The sequence below is a fragment of the Salvelinus fontinalis genome, chromosome 15 (assembly GCF_029448725.1).
Source record: "Salvelinus fontinalis isolate EN_2023a chromosome 15, ASM2944872v1, whole genome shotgun sequence".
Taxonomy (NCBI): domain Eukaryota; kingdom Metazoa; phylum Chordata; class Actinopteri; order Salmoniformes; family Salmonidae; genus Salvelinus; species Salvelinus fontinalis.
This window is the reverse complement of record NC_074679.1, coordinates 14,775,092-14,799,948: the sequence shown is the minus strand read 5'-3', so window position 1 is coordinate 14,799,948 and position 24,857 is coordinate 14,775,092. Positions and strand designations below refer to the sequence as shown.

At 43.5% G+C, this 24,857-nt stretch overlaps 2 protein-coding genes across 6 annotated transcripts in view; one reads left to right on the top strand and one right to left on the bottom strand.

Annotated features, from left to right (window-relative positions):
• The first annotated feature begins 788 nt into the window (after positions 1 to 788).
• LOC129811462 (DNA-binding protein inhibitor ID-2-like) lies at positions 789 to 2,765 on the top strand. The gene is made up of 3 exons (XM_055862791.1): positions 789 to 1,250; positions 1,531 to 1,591; positions 2,181 to 2,765. Exons 1-2 carry the CDS (start codon positions 900 to 902, stop codon positions 1,585 to 1,587), a joined length of 408 nt encoding a protein of 135 aa, XP_055718766.1. The 5' UTR covers positions 789 to 899; the 3' UTR covers positions 1,588 to 1,591; positions 2,181 to 2,765.
• A 2,195-nt stretch (positions 2,766 to 4,960) lies between these two features.
• The window catches only part of LOC129811461 (kinase D-interacting substrate of 220 kDa B-like), a 108,508-nt gene continuing 88,611 nt past the window's right edge, over positions 4,961 to 24,857 (bottom strand). For 3 of the 5 annotated variants that reach the window (XM_055862787.1, XM_055862788.1, XM_055862786.1), the window contains exons 25-31: positions 19,246 to 19,472; positions 18,059 to 18,181; positions 17,550 to 17,606; positions 9,791 to 9,928; positions 8,944 to 9,042; positions 7,510 to 7,761; positions 4,961 to 6,980 (exon numbers count right to left, since the gene is read on the bottom strand). In XM_055862787.1, coding sequence (XP_055718762.1) covers positions 5,907 to 6,980; positions 7,510 to 7,761; positions 8,944 to 9,042; positions 9,791 to 9,928; positions 17,550 to 17,606; positions 18,059 to 18,181; positions 19,246 to 19,472 — 1,970 coding nt within the window. In that variant the 3' untranslated portion in view covers positions 4,961 to 5,906. The remainder of the gene's footprint in view (positions 6,981 to 7,509; positions 7,762 to 8,943; positions 9,043 to 9,790; positions 9,929 to 17,549; positions 17,607 to 18,058; positions 18,182 to 19,245; positions 19,473 to 24,857) is intronic. The other 2 variants (XM_055862789.1, XM_055862790.1) reach the window with 2 other exon arrangements.

The following is a 24,857-nucleotide window of genomic DNA, read 5'->3' as shown; positions in this document are numbered from 1 at the left end:
TTTAGCCAGCCGGTTTAATGACCCATTCAAAGTTCACATTTCTCTTATCACCAATTTATACATAGCCGATGTAGAGATAAATTATATCAGTCCAAATGTATTCATTCAACATCTGATGCCGTGCCCTGGAATGTAATTTTAATAGGCAATTCCTACAATCACAATTCCTAGTTTATCCGAATCTTTAGAAATACAATGTGTGTGTAGGCTACCCATAATTTCAAACAAGAGATAATGGTGAAATGAATCACCAGGATGTAGTGTTATGTTGACAGTGAAGGAATGTGTGAGAGCGAGACCTCTCCCAATCTTGACTATAAAGCAAGATATTGTGACACTTATCAGCCCCTTCACCTTAATACATCGTGGTGCGTAATTGCGCAATTTACGCATGGATACAAATCATTCTAAGATTTCGTATTTAATATTCTTAAATTAATTCATTGAGAAAGGCTTTAAAGCAACATTAAAACCATCAGAGAAATGCACGCTCCAGCTTGACAAGCTCCTGGTTCCAAATTACAAATCATTAATTTTCTTGATCAGAAACAGGTAAGGGCTCAATTTTCCAAATTGCCCACCGGAGCTGAAGAGCGCTCTCACAGTGCCACCATCAACATGCGTTTTCACTGGCTGAGAAGACGGAAAAAAGGAGGGACCTGACTGTGAAGCATGCTGAAGCAATGGTTGGGCACGAGGGGAGTGATTGACGTAGCTAATCCATCCAATCGGCACCAATAAAACCCCTGCGTAGCAAACCCAGCCTGCTGGCTATATAAACCACAATGACAGCTTGTTAAACCAGTCCGTTTGCTCACCGACCGTCTGTGAAGGAATAGAAAGAATACTAAAACAAATATCTCAACGAACGAACTGAACGTCTCACACGAAGTGTCAATATGAAAGCGATAAGCCCAGTAAGGTCTTTCCGGAAAAACAGCGCGAATCTGTCCGAACACAGTCTGGGAATCTCTCGGAGCAAGACTCCCGTGGATGATCCTTTAAGCCTGCTTTACAACATGAACGACTGCTACTCCAAGCTGAAGGAGCTGGTGCCTAGCATCCCTCAGAACAAGAACGTAAGCAAGATGGAAATCCTGCAGCATGTCATCGACTATATTCTGGACCTGCAGATCGCACTTGACTCCAATGTCGCAATAACGAGCCTCCATCACCCGCGACCAGGGCAAGCTACACCCAGGACTCCCCTAACAACTCTCAATACAGATATCAGCATCTTGTCATTACAGGTAAGGATGGGCCGACCTACTATTGTCTGAAATATCCAAAGAATATTAACAAAGACGTAGGCTACATTTGGTTGGGTCGATTTTGCTAATGGTATGAACCTATTTGAGTGCGTTTTCTATGCGTAATTATGGTCTATTGTGAAATTACACCATTTGGTTACAAAAGGCATGTTTTCCATTATCAAGATTGAGAGGGTAGGACTTTTAATGTGTACGCTCATTAATAATTCCACGTAGGCCTATTTGACTGCGGCAGTGCTAATGAAGGTTTGTTTTTCAGTCTCCGGAGTTCCCATCAGACCTGATAACGGATGACAGCAGGACTCTTCATCGTTAAAGCAGTAAGTACGCTTCTATCACCTGTCTGCAATATTATGTCTGGGATTTGCTTGTCTATTAGCCTACTACAGGCAGTTGTGGCAGAATAGAAAGAAAATGAACGCCAGTGTGTATTGCTGACAGTATAATCACGCTCATTGTTAATGGTTCAATATATAAACGAAATGGCATTGCATATATTTTTTAAAACAGTATAGGCAATTATTTGTTATAACGTCGTAATAGCACAGCTGCAGCGACGCTGTCTATCTACAATGCAGAGCATCTGTAATATAAAATAAATGGTTCAGATTACTACTAGATGTCTGCACATAATTGGTGCAATCGGAGGCTAGGCGCCAGTTGAACTGCAATTACGATCTGATTCTCTCCCAGATTGTAGGCTGAAGTTGTGTGCGAAAGTGCCGTATGCTGCTCTAGTGTCTGTCTGTACTGTGTGTGTGTGTAGGCTACATCTGGAGCCCAGGGTTTGCTCAGTATTTGAGTGTTTGGTTAAATCTTAATACTGCGGCTTCCTCCCTGGCGCCAGTCTGTCCGGATCTCTGCCCTGTTTGCATTTTCTAAACATGCCTCTTTCTGAATCTTTTGCAGGCGTTTGTTTGGTTAAGACACAACACACACAGGACCTCGGAACCGGGCTTTTTCCCCTCTATTTTTGTCCTCAGGTTCTGGAATTTCTTTAATTGAATCAAAAGACTTTGCTTAAAGGACAATCTATGTGATGTGTTTTCAGTTCGGACACTCATATTATTTAATTTAAGACTTTTTTTTGTCCTTTCTTGAAATGGAAGGCGCGCTATATTCCCGAAACTGGGAGAAAAACAAATGAGAGATTATTGTCACAAGGATTTCCCTTTATCCCCCTTGAAGTCTTTTTTTTTTTGCGGAGTTGGCTCGTGAATAGAAGACGCATTGGTTAGTTACTGTATAAAATGTAGTCTGTCTTGTCAGAATTGTTACTCTTCTTGGCACATCAAGGACTGGACATTGTAAAAAATGAAATGAACAAGTGAAACCTTGTGAACTCGCTCGGAGGTTTATCTTGTATAGTTAAAGGAATTGCACATTTCTGCAAAAGTGTAATGCTGTACTTAATTATGCTGAAACTTTTTATAAAAGTAATAATGTAAATTGTACCTTTTTTATACAAAAAATAAACCAAATGCATTATTTGAACATGTTTTCCTGCTGTATGGAAACTTGTAGCCTAGATGACAGACCGCGAGATATGCTTGAGTTTGCAAAAGGTAAAGACTGACACTTTTATGTCTAACTGAAAATGGTTCTGCAATGCCAGGTTGTCACGAGTTTCAATTCCAGCGCGTTAACCGGCCCATTCAGTGGTAATGTTAATATTTTATAACAGTTGTCAACTGAATGATTCGAATGATGAGAAATTCTTGAGTCATTTCTTTGGGCCGCAATGGACAAACTATACAATTCTTATTGACTACGTGAGTCTTTTACAGTTCACACACAGCAGGACTCTAGTTGACCTTTCTCATCTTGACAGTGTTCAGGAAATGAGACCTAATTCTACCTCAAAACACGCACTGCAGGGGCATATTCCCAGGGTGTATAGGACATTGGGCCATTAACGCGATTATCTCACTTGAGAATAATTCTGCATTAATCTGCTCCTCGGGAAACTGCTAACCTCTAAACACTTGACCAAACAATGTCATTTTAAATGGCGTGCCAGTGTTGAATAGACTATTTTGTAGAAAAGAAACGCAGAGCCATTTCATAGATCTCCGTAAGATTTTACGATGTGAAAATATTAGGCAACGACACATTAGTTTGTCTGTACAACTGTACACTGAACTACCTGGACACTGGACCATGCGCACCTAAAACCACAATTTCCCTCCAAATGGATTGGATTAACCGTTTACCATGCAAGCCTAAACTATTGCATTTGAAACATTGTTCCATTTGTACAGGTAGAAAAGCTCAGGCTCAATTTCCCCACAAGTCTCATTGGCAAATTAAAGTTCCTTAATTAACAGTACACTCGTAATTGAGCCTATATGTGTGCCCAACATACAAAGGGCATATAATAGGTTAAAATATAATTACATTGCATATGTATATTGTGACATAACTAACATGGCCTTCAAATCATCTTTTCCCCACAAGTGAAAGTTCATGCCCACGTTTAGTGACCAAGGCTAATGAGGGTTTTTATGGGCAGTCCGCCACCTACTGGTGAAAAAAGTACCGCGCTGACACCAGCTAATGCAATTGCGTCTTAACCCATTAGATACTAAACAAAAATATAGACTTAACATGGAACAATTAAAAAAAATATATATAAAGAAATAGGTCAATTGAAATAAATTCACTAGGGCCTAATCTATGGATTTCACATGACTGGGAATGCAGAAATGCATCTGGTAACAGATGCCTTAAAAAAAAAAATGGTAGGGCCGTGGATCAGAAAACCAGTCACTATCTGGTGTGACCCTTTTCCTCATGCAGCGCGACACATCGCCTTCACATTGATCAGTCTGATTGTGATCTGTGGAATGTTGGCTCTTCAAAGTTGCTGGATATTGTCAGGAACTCTTAACACGCCGTCGTGCACGTCAATCCAGAGCATCCTAAACATGGTCAATGGGTGGCATGTCTGTTTGCAGGCCATGGAAGACCTGGGACATTTTCAGCTTCCAGGAATTGTCTACTGATTCTTGCATCATGGGGTCGTGCATTATCCTGCTGAAACATGAAGTGATGGCGGCGGATGAATGGTATGACAACGAACCTCAGTATCTCATCACGGTATCTCTGTGCATTGAAATTGCCATCGATAAAATGCAAATGTGTTCGTTGTCCGTAGCTTATGTTGGCCCATACCATAACCCCACCGCCACCATTGGGCATTCTGTTCACAACATTGACATCAGCAACCACTCGCCCACACAACGCCATACATGTGACCTGCGCTTGTGAGGCTGGTTGGACGTACATCTGTGGCATTGTGTTGTGTGACAAAACTACACATTTTAGTGGCCTTTTATTGTCCCCAACACAAGGTGCACCTGTGTAATGCTCATGTTTTTTAATAATCTTCTTGATATGCCACAGTTGTCAGGTGGATGGATTATCTTGGCAAAGGAGAAATGCTCACTATCAGGGATGTCAACAAATTTGTGCACAACATTTGAGAAATAAGCTTTTTGTAAGTATTGTACATTTCTGGGATCTTTTATTTGAGCTCATGAAACATCGGACCAACACTTTATATGTTGCATTTATATATTTGTTCAGTGTGTATGGGAGCATGGGATATTCATTAAATAATGGCACATTTTGAACAAAGGAGTCAACTTTTGAGCTCATTGGAAAAGTTTAGTTCAAGGGACGGAAGCAACTTTTAAACTGTTATACTTTATGCAGGAAGTAAAATATGTTTCAGGCAAAAAGCTTCAGACAACATGTTTTATTTCACAAATACATAGCTTCACATTGCACTCTGAAAAAGGTTCAGAACCTCGGATGGACATCCGTAGCGCATGGGGAAACTCAGGTTTACCACATCACTGTTCACACTAAAGATGATTTTTTATTTTTTTTAATTATAGCACAAAATATCAGTATATTCTTGGGCAAATAGACCTTTCAGTCACATGGAAAAAAGGTGTCGGAACGCCAATCCACAGCCACGCTACATAAATTAACTCTGAAAATGACATATTTTAATAGGTACTTGATAACTAAAAATTAGGAAAACTTTTTTGTTTTCAAGCACATAAAGCCAACTCAGATTTCAGTAACCAATCACAAAGTACAGAACACATTGCACCAACACACACCACTGTACTGTAATGTCACCAACACAACATTCATGCACACAACTCCATAATTCACTACAATTATCCAACAATTCACTACCATTATTTAACAATTCACTACCATTATTTAGTAACAGCTAAAGTGAACATGACAGCACACTTAATTGAATTAGAGGGCCATTTCAATTTGACGTATATTCCATTTTAGTCTGATGTCATCATCATTAACTTTCAAATGATTTCACAAAATCTATTCAGGACATTGAATTTCTTCAACCCAAATGATTTAATATTTCTATGGTTGGAAAAAAAGGTGATTCTTTTCATGTAAATTGATGTTTACTGATCCGCATATCAACTTCTTCTCTCAAATATTTTTTAAACGAAGTCACAGATTAATAGGCCTGTTTTGATTGCCATCCATATCAATGTAACACAGGATTGGTGAAAGGCATTTATTTTTTGTAGCACATCACATCATCAAACATCTATGGTACCTCCTCCAAAAAGGCCCGGGCCCCTCTCACAGGACACTCTCTCTCTCGTCCTCCAAGACAATAGCGTCAGGGGCCCCTGTGCAGCCTTTGAGGGCCTCGCCGGTGCCCAGCGCCCTCTTATGGATGATCCCACACAGGTTCTGGTTGTGGACGGGCCTCGTGGTGGAGGTAGAGCTGGTGCTGGAGCCTGGGGTGATGAGGACTGGGGTGGAGCTCTCTGTGTCTTGGTTGTCTTGGCTAGTGTTGGTGGTGGCAGCGTTGTTGCTGCTGTTTCTGTTGTTGTTGAGCGTGGTGGTGCTGGGGGTGCTGTTGAGGTTGCTCACGGAGGAGCTGGAGCGGAACCAGGTTTCATCGGGACTGGAGGCCATTAGGCTGCCCTCGGAGGGGGCCTCAGAGCAGATGGACATGCGGGTGATAGTGGAATCCTGAAGGCCGCTCAGACTGCTGGGCAGCAGGCCCCTCTTCTTGACCAGACCCTCCAATTCCAGTTTATTAACCCCTTCCTCTTCTGCTTCCACTAACACTTCCTCCAGGGAGTGGTCTGAGGAGCTCTCGCCAGACCTCACACCCGAGTCGGACGAGTTCTTGTTCAGGGCGATGTTGCTGGGAGCTTGGGCATCCCCTTCGTTGAGCAGAGGGGTGTTTTCTGATTCCTCCGGCCCGGACTCCTCCTCCTCGTTGCTGGGCACCTTGTGGTAGCGAGGCCCTGGTCCCTTTACCTTGGAACGGCCTGTTTTGGAGGCGTCAAGCTTCTCATCCTCTTCGCTGATGGGGTCCAGGGGCACATCAGTGTCAACAACGTCTGTGGCTTTAGCACCTCTCTTGGTAGGGAAAGAGGGCTTACGGCCATCCTTCTCGGACCCGTCTTTGGCATTCTCTTCTGGGTTTCTGGCATCTCGGTATTGGAGGAACTGGCCCAGGTGGGGCTGGACAGACTTCTCTCCCCTGCCTCCGGCCACGTCCAGCTGGGTCATCTGGGCGATGTACTCACGGTAGGCATCGCGGTACTCTGCCTGCTGCTTGTCCGTAAGTTTGCAGATGTCGTTGGATGACTCCTGGGAGTTGAGGCTGGACATATTCGGGGTATGGTGGGTGGCCGCCTGGGGGAGGGGAGAAGAAAAGGGGAACAGGGGGTATAAAGTGTTTTGTTATGGTTGAGGGGGGAACGAGCGTGTCATGGACGTTACTGGTATGGGCGAAAGGGTGAGAAAAAGCACAAACTCATGAAGTTTGTGGTTATGGTGCTGCCGTTGAACTTACAATTCTTTATTTGAGAGCAGAGAGAGCAAAAATAATAGCTTTTCTAACACCCCGCCTTTTGGTGGTGGTGTGTGTCTCCCGCCACCTCAACTTCCTCAACCAATGACTGCTTGAGTAAATGTAGATGTGTGACTGCTTAGATGTGTGACTGCTTAGATGTGTGACTGCTTAGATGTGTGCTTTAAGGGTGTTTGGATGGCTTTGTAAGTGTCTGTGAATGTGTTTATCTGTGTTATGAGCAGAAAATAGTGCCAGAGTCTGTATGTACTGTGTGTGCATACGAACATGTGTGTGTGTGTATGAGTGTATGTATGTGTGTAAGTTCAACTCCCCACCGCTGAGTGTGTGTGTGTGTGCTGAACTCCTCACCATGGGCCAGTGCTGTGTAGTCTCTCTGCGTGTCTGGGTGGGTTCCTCCAGGCTCAGGCCCAGGGTACTGAGCTCCTCGAAGCTGAGGTTCAGGATGTAGCCGCCCACCTCATGGGGAGCTCCCTGGCCCTGCTGCCTGGCCGTCTCCATGTTGACCACGCTGCTGCCCTGCTCGCTGGCCGCACGGGACTCATCCTGCAGGGCCTGGCCCTCCCTATGACGCTGGCCCTCCACATTACGCTGCTCCATCACCTGGGAGACAGAGGGAAGAAGAGAGATGACTTAGACAGGTAAATATACTACCAGTTCTAGAGTAAACCTGTCACCACAATACAAGGTAGAGAATCAACATAGGAAATAACCACGAGCTACAGAGCCAATATACAATATCATCACTATCTATGAAACCCCACTATCTATGAAACCCAACATACAACCACTAACTCTACAGAGCCAATATACAGTATCACCACTATCTATGAAACCCAACATACAACCACTAACTCTACAGAGCCAATATACAGTATCACCACTATCTATGAAACCCAACATACAACCGCTAACTCTACAGAGCCAATATACAGTATCACCACTATCTATGAAACCCAACATACAACCACTAACTCTACAGAGCCAATATACAGTATCACCACTATCTATGAAACCCAACATACAACTACTAACTCTACAGAGCCAATATACAGTATCACCACTATAGAGTATCACCACCATCTATGAAACCCAACATATAACAAACAGAAATAGACTCAACACAACACTGCATCTATAATATACCAGATAACCATCAGATACTGTATGAAGCCAATACATCACAATCATCTTATTAGGCTACAAACACGAAGTCAGTACTAGTATTTTAGTTCAATACAGAAGGCACCACGGATGGTGATGCTAGAAGTTCGGTTGAACTCTACAGGGCCTGTAGGGATAAGTGGTCTGGCGTCCACGTCAGATGGCATGGGATGTGCTTCGAGGAGGAGAGCATGCTAGTTTTCGTAAAGCCGCGCAGCTGGTTTTCAGAATCCGACCCCAGGAGACTGGCTGACTGTAGCTCCCACTGACAATAACCTTCCTCCAGATCTCAGGCTGGACGGCCTTGTTCTGGCAACACAACGTCAGTTAGTAGAAGGAGGCTCAAACGGTCATCTGATCAACTCCATTTACATGTGTTCCTGATTCCAGCCCCTTGAGCGAGCAAAGCAGACGGCAGACTTTCTCTTAGTACGGATTATAACATCCTCCAATGTCTCCAGAGAAGGCTCAAGACGCCCCGATTTTAAGAAGACAAAAAAACAACACACAAAAACACAACTCCGGTGAATAAAAATCAGGATGCTGATATTAAAGTACACATTAAATCAATAAAATAAGGATGTAACGTATTTAAGAGCGGAGGTGGAGGTTTTGTCTTACCATGCCTCTGAAGAGCTGCCAGTCCCCAAAGTTCATGTTCATTTCATTCTTCAGCTCTTCCAGGTTGCACTGAGACAGCACCCGGCCATTCACATTGGCCTAACACAGAGAGAGGCAGAGACAAGTTCACTACTAACCAAATACAGGCACATAGGGCCGGTTTGGACACAGATAAAGACACATATTGGAGTAGAAAGCAATTTCAATGGAGATTCTCAATCAAGATATCTTTTAAGTCCAGGACTATGCTGCTAGACTTAATCCGTGTCCTGGAAACAGCCCTATACTGTATAAATTAGGGTATAAATAGGCATAAGTTGAGTAAAGTAGGAATACGTTGATTGAAGTAGGGCCATATGTTCAATAAAGAAAAGTAGAGGCATATGGAACTCTTTCAGATGGCAAGAAACCCTTCTAAGAGAGGTTAAAGAAATGTATGCATTTTCAACAGGAGTCCTGTTTTCAAAAGGCGAGCTTATATTACATATATTTATATACTTCCGGTTCTGTACCTCACCAAACAAGGAGGACTTTTCACATAAAGACACAAGAAGCGTTGTTAGCTGGGCTGGCTGACTGACTGTGGTCTAGAAGCTTTCATGACATCCTGTCTATAGATAATTTATAAATGGACTAGAAGCTGCTCAATGCAGACAGAGACATTAGCTGTTTTGTTGAGCCATATAAAGTTGATAAAGATATTGATAGACCAAAATAAACCTTGTGTGCAAATGGATACAATTTAGAATCTTTTGTATAAACTTTATTGACTAAGGTGTTGTATAAACAGGAGCAATATATATGTGTGTGTGATGGTGTGTGTGACGGTGTGTGTAGCAGGCCTGACCTTCTTGATAGTGGCGGTATACTGGCCCAGCATGTTAGAGTCCATGCCGGCGATCTGTTTGACGCGCTCACACACTGCGTCCGTGTTCAGAGAGCTGAGGAGTACCACAGGGGTTCCCGGTACCCCAGAGGCAGAACCCTGTCACACACACACATAAGTCCACACAGACACACAGAATCACCCATTGACGTTGTAGCATAGCAGGGCTCACTCACCACCACTGCAAAGTCATACGGTTAGCGCAAACTGTTAGCACAACGCTTCAACAACCACAGAACAACGTTTCAACAACCACAGCTAGCTTAACATTAATGGTGGTTAACACTGGAGTAGCTATTCACTGCCACCAGAAAAACTATTCCCTTTTTCACAGCATAGCACAAAGTCAAAACACTCCAAACCAAATGCATTACTCTTTGTCAGTGCAAGCACCTGTGAGGTAACAATACTAGAGCATGGTAACGAGCGGGACCAGCTATGCAGTATGGTCTCTTTTGGGTGTCTGCATGTTAATCTGAACACACTGTTGATGGTAGTGCATTATGCACTGTACACAGACAAGCCGTGTGTGTGTGTGTGTGTGTGTGTGTCTCTTCCACTGCTCTCCTCCGTGAGGCTAGAAGAGTGGTCACTACCCTCGCCCCCTAATGCTCTCTAACCTCCCAGTTAGCCTGATATGCCACCCACTAACAGAGAAACAAAACAACCCTTCTCTCTCTCTCTCTCTCTCAGACTGAGCAACAACAAAACAACAGCTTTGTTGACTTGGGCGGGAAGGCGCCGAGGCTTAGAAGACGTCTTGTGCTTGCTCTTTTGCTGCGAGAGCTTGCTGGAGAAAATAAGCTGTACACGTCTTAACAGAGCCTAGCAGAACGGGGGGGGGGGGGGGGGGTGTAACTGTAGTCACTCTGTGAAAGGAGGCAGAGGGTGACGCTGACTTGGGGAGGTTAGCTACTGTACATAGACAGTCCTGGAGAGTGCAGTGTACTGCGGTGTCAGCTGCACTAATAGGCCTGTGTGTGTGTGTGTGTGTGTGTGTGTGTGTGTGTGTGTGTGTGTGTGTGTGTGTGTGTGTGTGTGTGTGTGTGTGTGTGTGTGTGCGCGCGTATGGCTTTAGCAGGTAACACACTATCTGCATGTCTTTCCCTGATGCGTTGTATAGAGGTTTCTTATGTGTCAGATTGATTAGCATCCATATTAGCATCCGTTAAAAGCACTGGAGAGAGCAATTATCCTGTAGACTGTAGAGCTCCTCAATAATGATAGCCCAAATGATTTCTGTTTCTTAAGACTTTCTGGCTGGCATTTTAAATCATGCTCCTTAATTGGGTCTTACAAATTTGGCAAGTAAAACTTTCTTTCTGGTGGGTTTTGTTGAATTCATTTAGAAGTAGAATTCATAATACATGTGTTGGATGACCTAGAAGAGACATTCTAGAACTATTGTACATTCAACTAGAACTATTTTCAACACATTATGGATAAACTGGTGGTTCGAGGCCTGAATGCTGATTGGCTGACAGCCTGTATACCACGGGTATGACAAAACATTTATTTTTACTGCTCTAATTACATTGCTAACCAGTTTATAATAGCAATAAGGCATCTCTGGACTTTGTGGTATATGGCCAAAATATCACGGCTAAGGGCTGTTCTTTACGCACGACGCAACGCGGAGTGCCTGGATACATCCCTTAGCCGTCATACCCGTGGTATACAGTTTATAATAGCAATAAGGCTATTCTTGACTAATAAGGCATCTCTGGACTTTGTGGTATATGGCCAATATACCACGGCTAAGGGCTGTATCCAGGCACTCCGCGTTGCGTCGTGGATAAGAACAGCCCTTAGTCGTTGTATATTGGCCAATAACCACACCCCCTCGGGCCTTATTGCTTAAATATATCATATGTAGAGGTGGGCTATATGGAAGTTGGGTGAAGGTTCTTGTCTATGTTTCTAATGCATGACAGGTGGAGGGAAAAGCATGGCATGTTATATTAGTTGGAGGTGAGGTAGAAAGGTAGTGAGGTAGAAATGTAGTGAGGTAGAAAGGTAGTGAGGTAGACAGGTAGTGAGGTAGAAAGGTAGTGAGGTAGAAAGGTAGTGAGGTAGAAATGTAGTGAGGTAGAAATGTAGTGAGGTAGAAATGTAGTGAGGTAGAAATGTAGTGAGGTAGAAATGTAGTGAGGTAGAAAGATAGTGAGGTAGAAAGGTAGTGAGGTAGAAAGGTAGTGAGGTAGAAAGGTAGTGAGGTAGAAAGGTAGTGAGGTAGAAAGGTAGTGAGGTAGAAAGGTAGTGAGGTAGAAAGGTAGTGAGGTAGAAAGGTAGTGAGGTAGAAAGGTAGTGAGGTAGAAAGGTAGTGAGGTAGAAAGGTAGTGAGGTAGAAAGGTAGTGAGGTAGAAAGGTAGTGAGGTAGAAGGGTAGTGAGGTAGAAAGGTAGTGAGGTAGAAAGGTAGTGAGGTAGAGAGGTAGTGAGGTAGTGAGGTAGAAAGATAGTGAGGTAGAAAGATAGTGAGGTAGAAAGATAGTGAGGTAGAAAGATAGTGAGGTAGAAAGATAGTGAGGTAGAAAGATAGTGAGGTAGAAAGATAGTGAGGTAGAACGGTAGTGAGGTAGAACGGTAGTGAGGTAGAACGGTAGTGAGGTAGAACGGTAGTGAGGTAGAACGGTAGTGAGGTAGAAAGGTAGTGAGGTAGAAAGAGTGAAAAAGTTAGAGATGGTGAAGTCCAAAGAGATGAGTGTACCTGCTTGGGTCTGAAAGGCTGAGACAACTGCTTTGGGGGGAGAAAGAGAGGCAGAGAGAAAGAGGCAGAGAGACAGTGGCATATAGACAGAAAGGCAGAGAGACAAGTGGCAAACAGACAGAGAGGCAGAGAGGCAGACAGGCAGAGAGGTAGAGATTAATAGAGGTAGAGACAGACAGACAGACAGATAGGAGCACGACATTAGGCCACATGCTGAAGTCATCATAGAACACAAGAGAACAGTAGACACATTCACGTCAGACTAGACAAGAAAACATTTATCTTGAAACACAGCGGGCAAAGGCACTTTTACAGCATCCCATCTAGCAAAGACTGAAACTGAGAAGCCATTTAGTTCAGAATTATTACAGGAGGAAATGAAATATATTTTTTATAGAGCGCTTTAAGAAGATAATCTTTGCAGAGAGGACGAGCAGCACAGAGCGTGATGTTTGTAGAGAGAGAGAAGCGTAAGGAGAGAAAGAGAGATATCCCCCACACAGAAAAGCAGAAGTTTCCACTTTGAGGAAGCCTTAAAAACTGGTCCTCCACCCAGACTGTGTAAGTTTGACTGTGTGTTACACTGTGCCAGTGCGTGTGTGATTACGTATACACGTGTGTTTGTATAGGCACGCAAGTGTGTGTGTGTGTGACAAGAGACCCCTGTGTGAGATAAGGCTGTAATTCCAGCAGTGTGGGGCATGGGCAGAGCAGAGGGATGAGGAAACAGAGGCCGTTGAGGCAGTGCGGTGTGTTGGCAGAGCAGAGGGATGAGGAAACAGAGAGGAAACAGAGGCCGGTGAGGCAGTGCGGTGTGTTGGCAGAGCAGAGGGATGAGGAAACAGAGAGGAAACAGAGGCCGGTGAGGCAGTGCGGTGTGTTGCCAGAGCAGAGGGATGAGGAAACAGAGAGGAAGACAGAGTCCGGTGAGGCTGTGCGGGGCGTGGGCAGAGCAGAGGGATGAGGAAGACAGAGGAAACAGAGGCCGGGGAAGGAGAAAGCATTTCTGTGAGGAGATAAGCTCTGTGCTCATTGTGCTGCTGCTGGCCCCAGCCTCTGATGCTAATCCCTCCTCACCCAGACCTATAGGGATATAGCCTCTACGCTATCTATCAACAAGGCCTAGGCAGTTACGCTAGGCTGCCCACTGCACACATGTACAGATTGTGTTATATATATTCACATACCAATAGAGAGGAGAGAGTATGAGAGGGATATAGAGAGAAGCTCTGGTGGGATACTGAGGGTGATGGGGATGGAGAGACATGGAGAGGTCAGTAGGGACAGAGAGCCTATATTAGTCCTGTTGGGCTTCAATGGTGAAGAGATCAGTCATACATGTTATGCTGCACGAACCAAAGGAAAGCTAAGCTGAGATATTGCCCCTTTTATAATGTGTATATCCATGACTGATTACCACGTAATTACATTATCAGTGTCTCCCCTATGACTGATTACCACGTAATTACATTATCAGTGTTTTCCCTATGACTGATTACCACGTAATTACATCATCAGTGTTTCCCCTATGACTGATTACCACGTAATTACATTATCAGTGTTTCCCCTATGACTGATTACCACGTAATTACATTATCAGTGTTTTCCCTATGACTGATTACCACGTAATTACATCATCAGTGTTTCCCCTATGACTGATTACCACGTAATTACATTATCAGTGTCTCCCCTATGACTGATTACCACGTAATTACATCATCAGTGTTTCCCCTATGACTGATTACCACGTAATTACATTATCAGTGTCTCCCCTATGACTGATTACCACGTAATTACATCATCAGTGTTTCCCCTATGACTGATTACCACGTAATTACATTATCAGTGTCTCCCCTATGACTGATTACCACGTAATTACATTATCAGTGTTTCCCCTATGACTCATTACCACGTAATTACATTATCAGTGTCTCCCCTATGACTGATTACCACGTAATTACATCATCAGTGTTTCCCCTATGACTGATTACCACGTAATTACATTATCAGTGTTTCCCCTATGACTGATTACAACGTAATTACATCATCAGTGTTTCCCCTATGACTGATTACCACGTAATTACATTATCAGTGTTTCCCCTATGACTGATTACCACGTAATTACATTATCAGTGTTTCCCCTATGACTGATTACCACGTAATTACATCATCAGTGTTTCCCCTATGACTGATTACCACGTAATTACATTATCAGTGTTTCCCCTATGACTGATTACCACGTAATTACATCATCAGTGTCTCCCCTATGACTGATTACCACGTAATTACATTATCAGTGTTTCCCCTATGACTGATTACCACGTAATTACATTATCAGTGTCTCCCCTATGACTGATTACCACGTAATTACATTATCTGTGTCTCCCCTATGACTGATTACCACGTAATTACATTATCAGTGTTTCCCCTATGACTGATTACCACGTAATTACATCATCAGTGTTTCCCCTATGACTGATTACCACGTAATTACATCATCAGTGTATCTCCATGACTGATTACTACGTAATTACATTATCAGTGTCTCCCCTATGACTGATTACCACGTAATTACATTATCAGTGTTTCCCCTATGACTGATTACCACGTAATTACATCATCAGTGTTTCCCCTATGACTGATTACCACGTAATTACATCATCAGTGTATCTCCATGACTGATTACCACGTAATTACATTATCAGTGTTTCCCCTATGACTGATTACCACGTAATTACATTATCAGTGTGTCCCCTATGACTGATTACCACGTAATTACATTATCAGTGTCTCCCCTATGACTGATTACTACATAATTACATCATCAGTGTTTCCCCTATGACTGATTACCACGTAATTACCACGCCGCCAAACTTACCCTAGTAAAACTGACTATCCTACCGATCCTCGACTTCGGCGATGTCATCTACAAAATAGCTTCCAATACTCTACTCAGCAAACTGGATGCAGTTTATCACAGTGCCATCCGTTTTGTTACTAAAGCACCTTATACGACCCACCACTGCGACCTGTATGCCCTAGTCGGCTGGCCCTCGCTACATGTTCGTCGTCAGACCCACTGGCTCCAGGTCATCTACAAGGCTATGCTAGGTAAAGTGCCGCCTTATCTCAGTTCACTGGTCACGATGGCTACACCCACCCGTAGCACGTGCTCCAGCAGGTGTATCTCACTGATCATCCCTAAAGCCAAAACCTCATTTGGACGCCTTTCCTTCCAGTTCTCTGCTGCCTGCGACTGGAACGAATTGCAAAAATCTCTGAAGTTGGAGACTTTTATCTCCCTCAACAACTTTAAAAATCTGCTATCCGAGCAGCTAACCGATCGCTGCAGCTGTACATAGTCCATCTGTAAACTACCCACCCAATTTACCTACCTCACCCCCCATACTGCTTTTATTTTATTTACTTTTCTGCTCTTTTGCACACCAGTATCTCTTCTTGCACATGATCATCTGATGATTTATCACTCCAGTGTTAATCTGCTAAATTGTAATTACTCGATTTATTGCCTACCTCATGCCTTTTGCACACATTGTATATAGATTCTCTTTTTTTTTTTTCTACCATGTTATTGACTTGTTTATTGTTTACTCCATGTGTAACTCTGTGTTGTTGTCTGTTCACACTGCTATGCTTTATCTTGGCCAGGTCGCAGTTGCAAATGAGAACTTGTTCTCAACTAGCCTACCTGGTTAAATAAAGGTGAAATAAAAAAATAAAATAAAAAATTACATCATCAGTGTATATCCATGACTGATTACCACGTAATTACATTATCAGTGTTTCCCCTATGACTGATTACCACGTAATTACATTATCAGTGTCTCCCCTATGACTGATTACCACGTAATTACATTATCAGTGTTTCCCCTATGACTGATTATCACGTAATTACATTATCAGTGTTTCCCCTATGACTGATTACCACGTAATTACATCATCAGTGTTTCCCCTATGACTGATTACCACGAAATTACATTATCAGTGTTTCCCCTATGACTGATTACCACGTAATTACATTATCAGTGTTTCCCCTATGACTGATTACCACGTAATTACATTATCAGTGTTTCCCCTATGACTGATTACCACGTAATTACATTATCAGTGTTTCCCCTATGACTGATTACCACGTAATTACATCATCAGTGTTTTCCCTATGACTGATTACCACGTAATTACATTATCAGTGTTTCCCCTATGACTGATTACCACGTAATTACATTATCAGTGTTTCCCCTATGACTGATTACCACGTAATTACATTATCAGTGTTTCCCCTATGACTGATTACCACGTAATTACATCATCAGTGTTTTCCCTATGACTGATTACCACGTAATTACATTATCAGTGTTTCCCCTATGACTGATTACCACGTAATTACATCATCAGTGTTTTCCCTATGACTGATTACCATGTAATTACATTATCAGTATTTCCCCTATGTGCATCTAGCAGTTGCGCACCGGTGCTGCTAAATCGTGGCCGCCACTGCAAAAAAAAGGGAAGATCCCAATCCCCCCGCTATCTCTGCCACCGCTGCTGAAAGACATCCTAGGGGAAACTCTGCACCGCCACTCATCTATACTTACTTCGACCTTCCTGTGAACTAGTCCTATATGAACATGCTTCCTATGTAGAATGGGAGCGGGCGCACTCGCATGGTGGTTAGTTCACTCCTGGACAATGAGACTCACATTCATACAGGACTGAGCTATTACACTTAGGTCCAGAGCAGGCCACAAACATGGGAGCCACCGGTGCAACTAGTCAACATGAGACATGACATTGTCACTGACATACCCTGTTAGCTTTCCAAACCATGTTAGTGTATCTGGTTGATGGACAAGGTTAGCCATGTGTGTGAGTGCATAGCCTTTTGGTGAGTTTGTGTGTGTTTGTGTGTGGCGAGTCGTAACAGTCAAGAAGATGAAAGGACACAGATGCTTCAGCTAATGCCAACGCTCCACACCAGCCTGTCGTGTTACCATAGGGGGGGTAGTGGGGGAGGGGAGGCCCTCTCTGGGATCCTCAGCAATTACATCCTGACATGGGCACAGAACGAGGCACGGGGTGGGTCAAGGGGCGTTTAGTATAGGAATAACCTAAACTAGAGCTGGAGCAAAATAAGATTGGGGTGTATAGGGGGGTAAAAAACACATGTCGACACAAACTCCTTGGAGAGTGAAAGGGGTTCATTTCATACAGGCTTACACAACGGACCTGAAGACACAGACCACCTGCTGACCCACTGACCCGCTGCATTAACCGGATCGTATTCATTGCAATGAAGAACACAAAGAGAATTTTTGGGGGGAGGAAAATAAAAGTGTTGAGAAAATGTAGAAAGGTGAACACGTGTTTCACAAATAATATTGTCAAACAGAATCAAAACAATTGTAAAAGTAATCGTTGCAAAGAAACGGTTACTATGACTACTATCTACTGACTAGCTACTAGTGCTAGGTGTACTACTGACAGGCAGCTCTGTACTTACAAGCCCATTGGGGTCCCTTGGGTAGCCTGCTTTGAAGGAGGGGCGTGACTGGGTTGGGGCAGGGTGAAGATGGGAGCTGTATTGATGCCGGGGAAGGTGATAAACATGATTGGGGAAATAGGGCTATATGGAAACCAGAGAGAGAGGAAGGATGAAGATGGAGAATGGTTAAAACATGTGGATTGTATGAGGGACCATTCATACGCATACACTGAGTATACAAAACATTAAGAACACCTGCTCTTTCCATGACATAGCTTTCACCTAGATTCACCTATGATACATTTTTGATGTCACTTGTTAAATCCACTTCAATCAGTGTAGATGAAGGGGAGGAGACTGGTTAAAGAAATACTTGTAAGCCTTGAGACAATTGAGACATGGAATGTGTATGTGTGCCATTCAGAGGGTGAATGGGCAAGACAAAATATTTAAGTGCCATTGAACAGGGTATGGTAGTAGGTGACAGGCGCACCGGTTTGTGTCAAGAACTGCAACGCTGCTGGGTTTTTCATGCTCAACAGTTTCCCATGTGTATCAAGAATGGTCCACCACCCAAAGGACATCCAGCCAACTTGACACAACAGTGGGAAGCATTGGAGTCAACATGGGCCAGCATCCCTGTGGAACACTTTCAACATCTTGTAGAGTCCATGCCCTGACGAACTGAGGCTGTTCTGAAGGCAAAAGGTGTGTGGGGGGGTGGGGGGGGGGGAAGTGGAACAATTTTTGGTACACTCAGTGTATATCTACAGTAACCCCAGAACTGTGAAGAGTCTTTTTTTCAAGACGAGGTCAGCACTGTCATATTTCAAAATGAGGTTAAGTGAGTAAACGGCCCTGTCTTGTGAGGTCGGTGCTCTGAGGTAGCTGGGCAGTCACATTAACAAACAGAGGTAAGTAACCATCACTTAGTAACCAAGTCCTGTGTGTATGCGAAGGTAAACTGAGGTAGGTACAACTGCACTGTGATTATTTTTATACTAAGGTATGAATGGGCAAGACAAAATATTTAAGTGCCTTTAAACAGGATATGGTAGTAGGTGCCAGGCACACCGGTTTACTGGTATTCTGAAGTATGTTGAACAAACCTTCGGTACTCTACTGTATACTAAATTAATGTGTACTGAGCTACGTTCAGGTGCAGTCATCTGCCTGTCTGCTGCTGTGTTGTGTTGACGTCTCACCCGGGTGTAGAAGGGGTGCTGGGGGGCAGGCATGCTGTAGTAACTGCTGTGGGGCTGGGGGGGCAGAAGCCCTGGGGGGGGCAGGGAACCAACGTAGGAGCCTGTGGGAGAGCAGGCGGCCGAGTGCTGGCCGAAAGAGGAGGGGGCGTGGGCTGGCACGTCCTGCAGGGGCAGCGTGGGATAGGCCACTCCTCCAATGTGCATCTGCTCCCTGGCAGCACGGACATCTAATGGAAGAGAGGGAGAGGGGAGGAGAGATGAGAGAGGGAGCAGGAGAGAAAGACAGATAGAGAGGGAGAGTGGGTGGAGAGACAGAAAGATGTAATGAAAGAGAGGGAGAGGGGAGGAGAGATGAGAGAGGGAGCAGGAGAGAAAGACAGATAGAGAGGGAGAGTGGGTGGAGAGACAAAGATGTAATGAAAGAGAGGGAGAGGAGGGAAGGAAGAGCGGGGAGAGAAATGGAGACGTTTCATCTGAGGCTGATGTAGATCACGTCTTGGCCCCAAATATAAAGACACTTTAGATCCACCCACTCAAACTGATTCAGCCAATCATATTTGATAATTCTTATTGAGTTCAAATAGAGATGTTCTGTGGAGAGCAAGCAAATCATATTCCACATACATGGAGAAACTTTGATTCTGTGATTGAGTGCACTTGATGGAGCAGGGTGTAAATTAAACGGTTCTTTTTAGGCTTTACTGAAAATAGACAACGTTCATTCAAATTGTCACTTTTGCCAAGACCACCGTCTTTCTTACTGATAAATTGTATTTTGACAAATAGAGTTACAGCATAGTGGAATCAGTGGCCTGGTAAGAAACAGGAAAAAAAATGTCTCCGTCATAAGAGTGTCTGTTGTTGAATGATGGGTTGAGTAGAGACCCAATCCTGCAGCAGGAAGCACAATGGAGGCCTTATGCCCACTGGCTTGATGCCCACTGGCTTGGTGCCCACTGGCTTGGTGCCCACTGGCTGGCTGCAGGACACTGGACACAGGAATGGATGACTGGCTAGGGACAGGGGTATACAGTTGAAGTCAGAAGTTTACATACACTTACGTTGGAGTCATTAAAACTTGTTTTTGAACCACTCCACACATATCCTGTTAACAAACTATAGTTTTGGCAAGTCGGTTAGGACATCTACTTTGAGCATGACACAAGTCATTTTTCCAACAATTGTTTACAGACAGATTATTTCACTTATAATTCACTGTATCACAATTGCAGTGGGTCAGCAAAGGACCTTGTGAAGATGCTGGAGGAAACAGGTACAAAAGTATCTATATCCACAGTAAAATGAGTCCTATATCGACATAACCTGAAAGGCCGCTCAGCAAGGAAGAAGCCACTGCTCCAAAACTGACATAAAAAAGCCAGACTACGGTTTGCAACTACACATGGGAACAAAGATCAGACTTTTTGGAGAAATGTCCTCTGGTCTGATGAAACAAAAATATAATTGTTTGGCCATAATGACCATCGTTATGTTTGGAGGAAAAAGGGGGAGGCTTGCAAGCCGAAGAACACCATCCCAATCGTGAAGCACGGGGGTGGCAGCATCATGTTGTGGGGGTGCTTTGATGCAGGAGGGACTGGTACACTTTACAAAATAGATGGCATCATGAGGCAGGACAATTATGTGGATATATTGAAGCAACATCTCAAGACATCAATCAGGAAGTTAAAGCTTGGTCGCAAATGGGTCTTCCAAATGGACAATGACCCCAAACATACTTCCAAAGTTGTGGCAAAATCGATTAAGGACAACAAAGTCAAGGTATTTGAATGGCCATCACAAAGCCCTGACCTCAATTCTATAGAAAGTTTGTGGGCAGAAATGAAAAAGCGTGTGCGAGCAAGGTGGTCTACAAACCTGACTCAGTTACACCAGCTCTGTCAGGAGGAATGGGCCGAAATTCAGCCAACTTATTGTGGGAAGCTTGTGGAAGGCTACACGAAACGTTTGACCCAAGTTAAACAATTTAAAGGCAATGCTACCAAATACTAATTGAGTGTATGTTAACTTCTGACCCACTGGGAATGTGATGAAAGAAATAAAAGCTGAAATAAATCATTCTCCATACTATTATTCTGACATTTCACATTCTTAAAATAAAGTGGTGATCCTAACTGACCTAAGACAGGGAATGTTTACGAGGATTAAATGTCAGGAATTGTGGAAAAACTGAGTTTAAACGTATTTGGCTAAGGTATGTAAACTTCCGATTTCAAATGTAGGTCATCTTCCAGAGGAATGGATGACTGGCTAGGGACAGGGGTATAGGCCACCTTCCAGAGGAATGGATGACTGGCTAGGGACAGGGGTATAGGTCACCTTCCAGAGGAATGGATGACTGGCCAGGGAGGGACAGGGGCACTGGTCACCTTCCAGAGGAATGGATGACTGGCCAGGGAGGGACAGGGGCACTGGTCACCTTCCAGAGTGGAAGGTGGGCTAACAGAGGAGATCACACACACACACACACACACACACACACACACACACACACACACACACACACACACACACACACACACACACACACACACACACACACACACACACACACACACACACACACACACACACACACACACACACACACACAGACACACACACACACACACAGACAGATGAATATCAAGACAAATACACACACACTAAGATGAAGAGACATGTAAACATCAACACACAGACACAACAAGCATACACACACACACTAAGATAAAGACACATGTAAACATCAACACAAACATACAACAAGCATACACACATGCACTCATCTCATACACATAAGAATTGTCCTAAAATATTCAATTTATTAGAGTGGATAACTGGCCAGAGAGTCACTGGTCACCTTTCTGTCCCTGTGACCACCATGACAAAGGCGGTCTCTGCTGGTCAACAGACAGACTCAGTGTGACACTGTGGTCACTAACAGCATGGTGCCATCACACTAAGTCCAGGGTAACAACTGTTATGGTGGATAGATACATCATTTGTATTAACTGACCAGCTCAGCGCACAGTGACGCCCGTGTGACAGCCCGGAATTGTCCCAAACACCATGTGGCCAATAAATGAGTAGGTGAGCATTGCGTCATTCACACTAAATAGCATCTCTGTTGATAGTGACGTCAGCCCTTTGAGCTGGATAGCTGATCGACTGTTGTGTGAGAGTCTTTGGCAGCATTCAAATGCGTTTGGTTGCAGATCAATGAGTAAGCAACAATTTAGCTAATTACACCACCTCACTTCTACCAACACATCTCCTGCGCCAGATGACTGTGTGATCTCCAGATGACTGTGTGATCTCGCTCTCTGTGGCCGATATGAGCAAAACGTTTAAAGAGGTTAACAATCAGATGACTGAATACCAGGGCGCGTCTCTCAAAGCATGACCAGCTGTCAGGCGTCTTCACAGACATTTACAATCTCTCCTTGTCCCACTCTGTTATCCCAACATGTTTCAAACTGACCACTATTGTCCCTGTTCCCAATAGTTCCAAGGTAACCTTCTGACATGACTATGTCCCCTGTAGCACTCACATCTGTAATTATGAAGTGATTTGAAAGGCTGGTCATGACACACATCAACACTATCATCTCAGACACCCTAGACCAACTCCAATTCACATACCACCTCAACAGATCCACAGATGACACAATTTCAATTGCTCTTCACACTGCTCTCTCCCACCTGGACAAGAGGGGAAATAACTATGTGAGAAGGCTGTTGATAGACTACAGCTCAGCATTCAACACCATAGTCCCCTCCAAGTTAATCACCAAGCTAGGGACCCTGGGACTGAACACCTCCTTCTGCAGCTGGATGCTGGACTTCCTGACAGGCCGGCCCCATGTGGTGAGGGTAGGCAACAACACCTCCGCCACACTGACCCTCAACACGGGGGCCCCTCAGGGGTGTGTGCTTAGTCCCCTTCTGTACTCCCTGTTCACCCATGACTCCGTGGCCAAGCACAAATCCAAAGCCATCATCAAGTTTACTGACGACACAACGGTGGTAGGCCTGATCACCGATGGCGATAAAACAGCATACAGGGAGGAGGTCAGAGACTTAGCAGTGTGGTGCCAGGACGACAACCTCTCCCTCAACGTCAGTAAGACCAAGGAGCTGATCGGGGACTATAGGAGAAAGAGGGAAGAGCAGGCCCCATCCACATCGACGGGGCTGTTGTGGAGCGGGTCGAAAGCTTCAAGTTCCTTGGCGTCTACATCACTAAGAACTTAACATGGGCAAAGTAATGTGGACTGAACACCTCGGTGCAGATGACAATCTAATAATAACAACACAAAACAAATTATAAGGCTAGAGAAATGTATCGACCAACATACCAAAACAATCAACATCCAAACATAACAGAGGGTAAACATGGAGAACCAATCCCCAAAAGAAAACGCGACTCCTTGACGGACACAGATGATTTATGCTTTTCACAACCGGGAATGGTAAGGAGATCTGTTAAAATCGATCAATGATAAACTGTGCATACATGAATTAGTCAGTAAAGATATAAAGGAGTTGAAGGCGAGCCTGGAGATGAGTGACGAATACGCTGTTACAATGGAGAAACAAACAAACAAGCTGAAAGGTACAGTCAATGAGATTGAAACAAACGTTTCATAGACTAGGTCTATGAGAAAACATCTGATACTTACTGCTATCAAAGTAAAAGAAGGGTGAAGATCCTGAAAGTGTGGTAGAATAATTCTATTTTACAGCGCTACAGAGCCCAGGTGATGGGTGTCGACAAAATTTAACTCGAACGTGTACAGCGTTTCAGAAAAAGATATGAGCACCCAATCACTGCCAAATTTGCATTCTTCAGAGATAAAATAAATGGTTAAAAGCCTGAGTAAAAGACTTGCTGGCCTGAAAATAGGAATTAATGATCAGTTCTTGAAGGAAATTGCAGAACGGCGCAAAGTTCTGTACCCAATCTTCAAGCAGAATAGATTAAAAAGGGAAACGTGTAGCTTTCGTAATCAATAAACTGTATATAACCACATTTTCTGGGAAACAAAGACTATTCTATGGCTATTCTAAATATTACAAAGTTCCCATAGAGGAGTCGAATAATGGAACACCCAATACTATCCATGGTAGGGATTGTAATCACAAAATATGTAGGAAAACAATAAAAAACAACAATTAATACAAAAATAAACTACAACTACACCATCCCAATCAAGATAAGGAATCTTTCAAATAATTAGAATTTGACTTAATTAGTATTAAATAGATAAGACAGTATTAGAAGAAAACATAATTAGTATAAAATAGATAAGACAGCATTAGAAGAAAGCATAATTAGTATTAAATAGATAAGACAGCATTAGAAGAAAACATAATTAGTATTAAATAGATAAGACAGCATTAGAATAAAGTATAATTAGTATTAAATAGATAAGTCAGCATTAGAAGAAAACATAATTAGCTAAATAATACATCTAATATAAGGAACCAGAACACAAAAGTACTCAATCAACATGGTAGAGATAAAACACAGCAAACAGGGGACATAGAAGGCACAGTATGTGGGTATGTGCAAGTGTATTGTGATGGAAGGTGGGGTGTGTGTTTTT

Bases quoted from the DNA above. Each gene is read 5' to 3' on its own strand.
- LOC129811462 (XM_055862791.1), top strand. From the start codon at position 900: ATGAAAGCGATAAGCCCAGTAAGGTCTTTCCGGAAAAACAGCGCGAAT. The intron at 1,251-1,530 runs GTAAGGATGGGC...TTTGTTTTTCAG, and splicing joins TCAGCATCTTGTCATTACAG to TCTCCGGAGTTCCCATCAGA.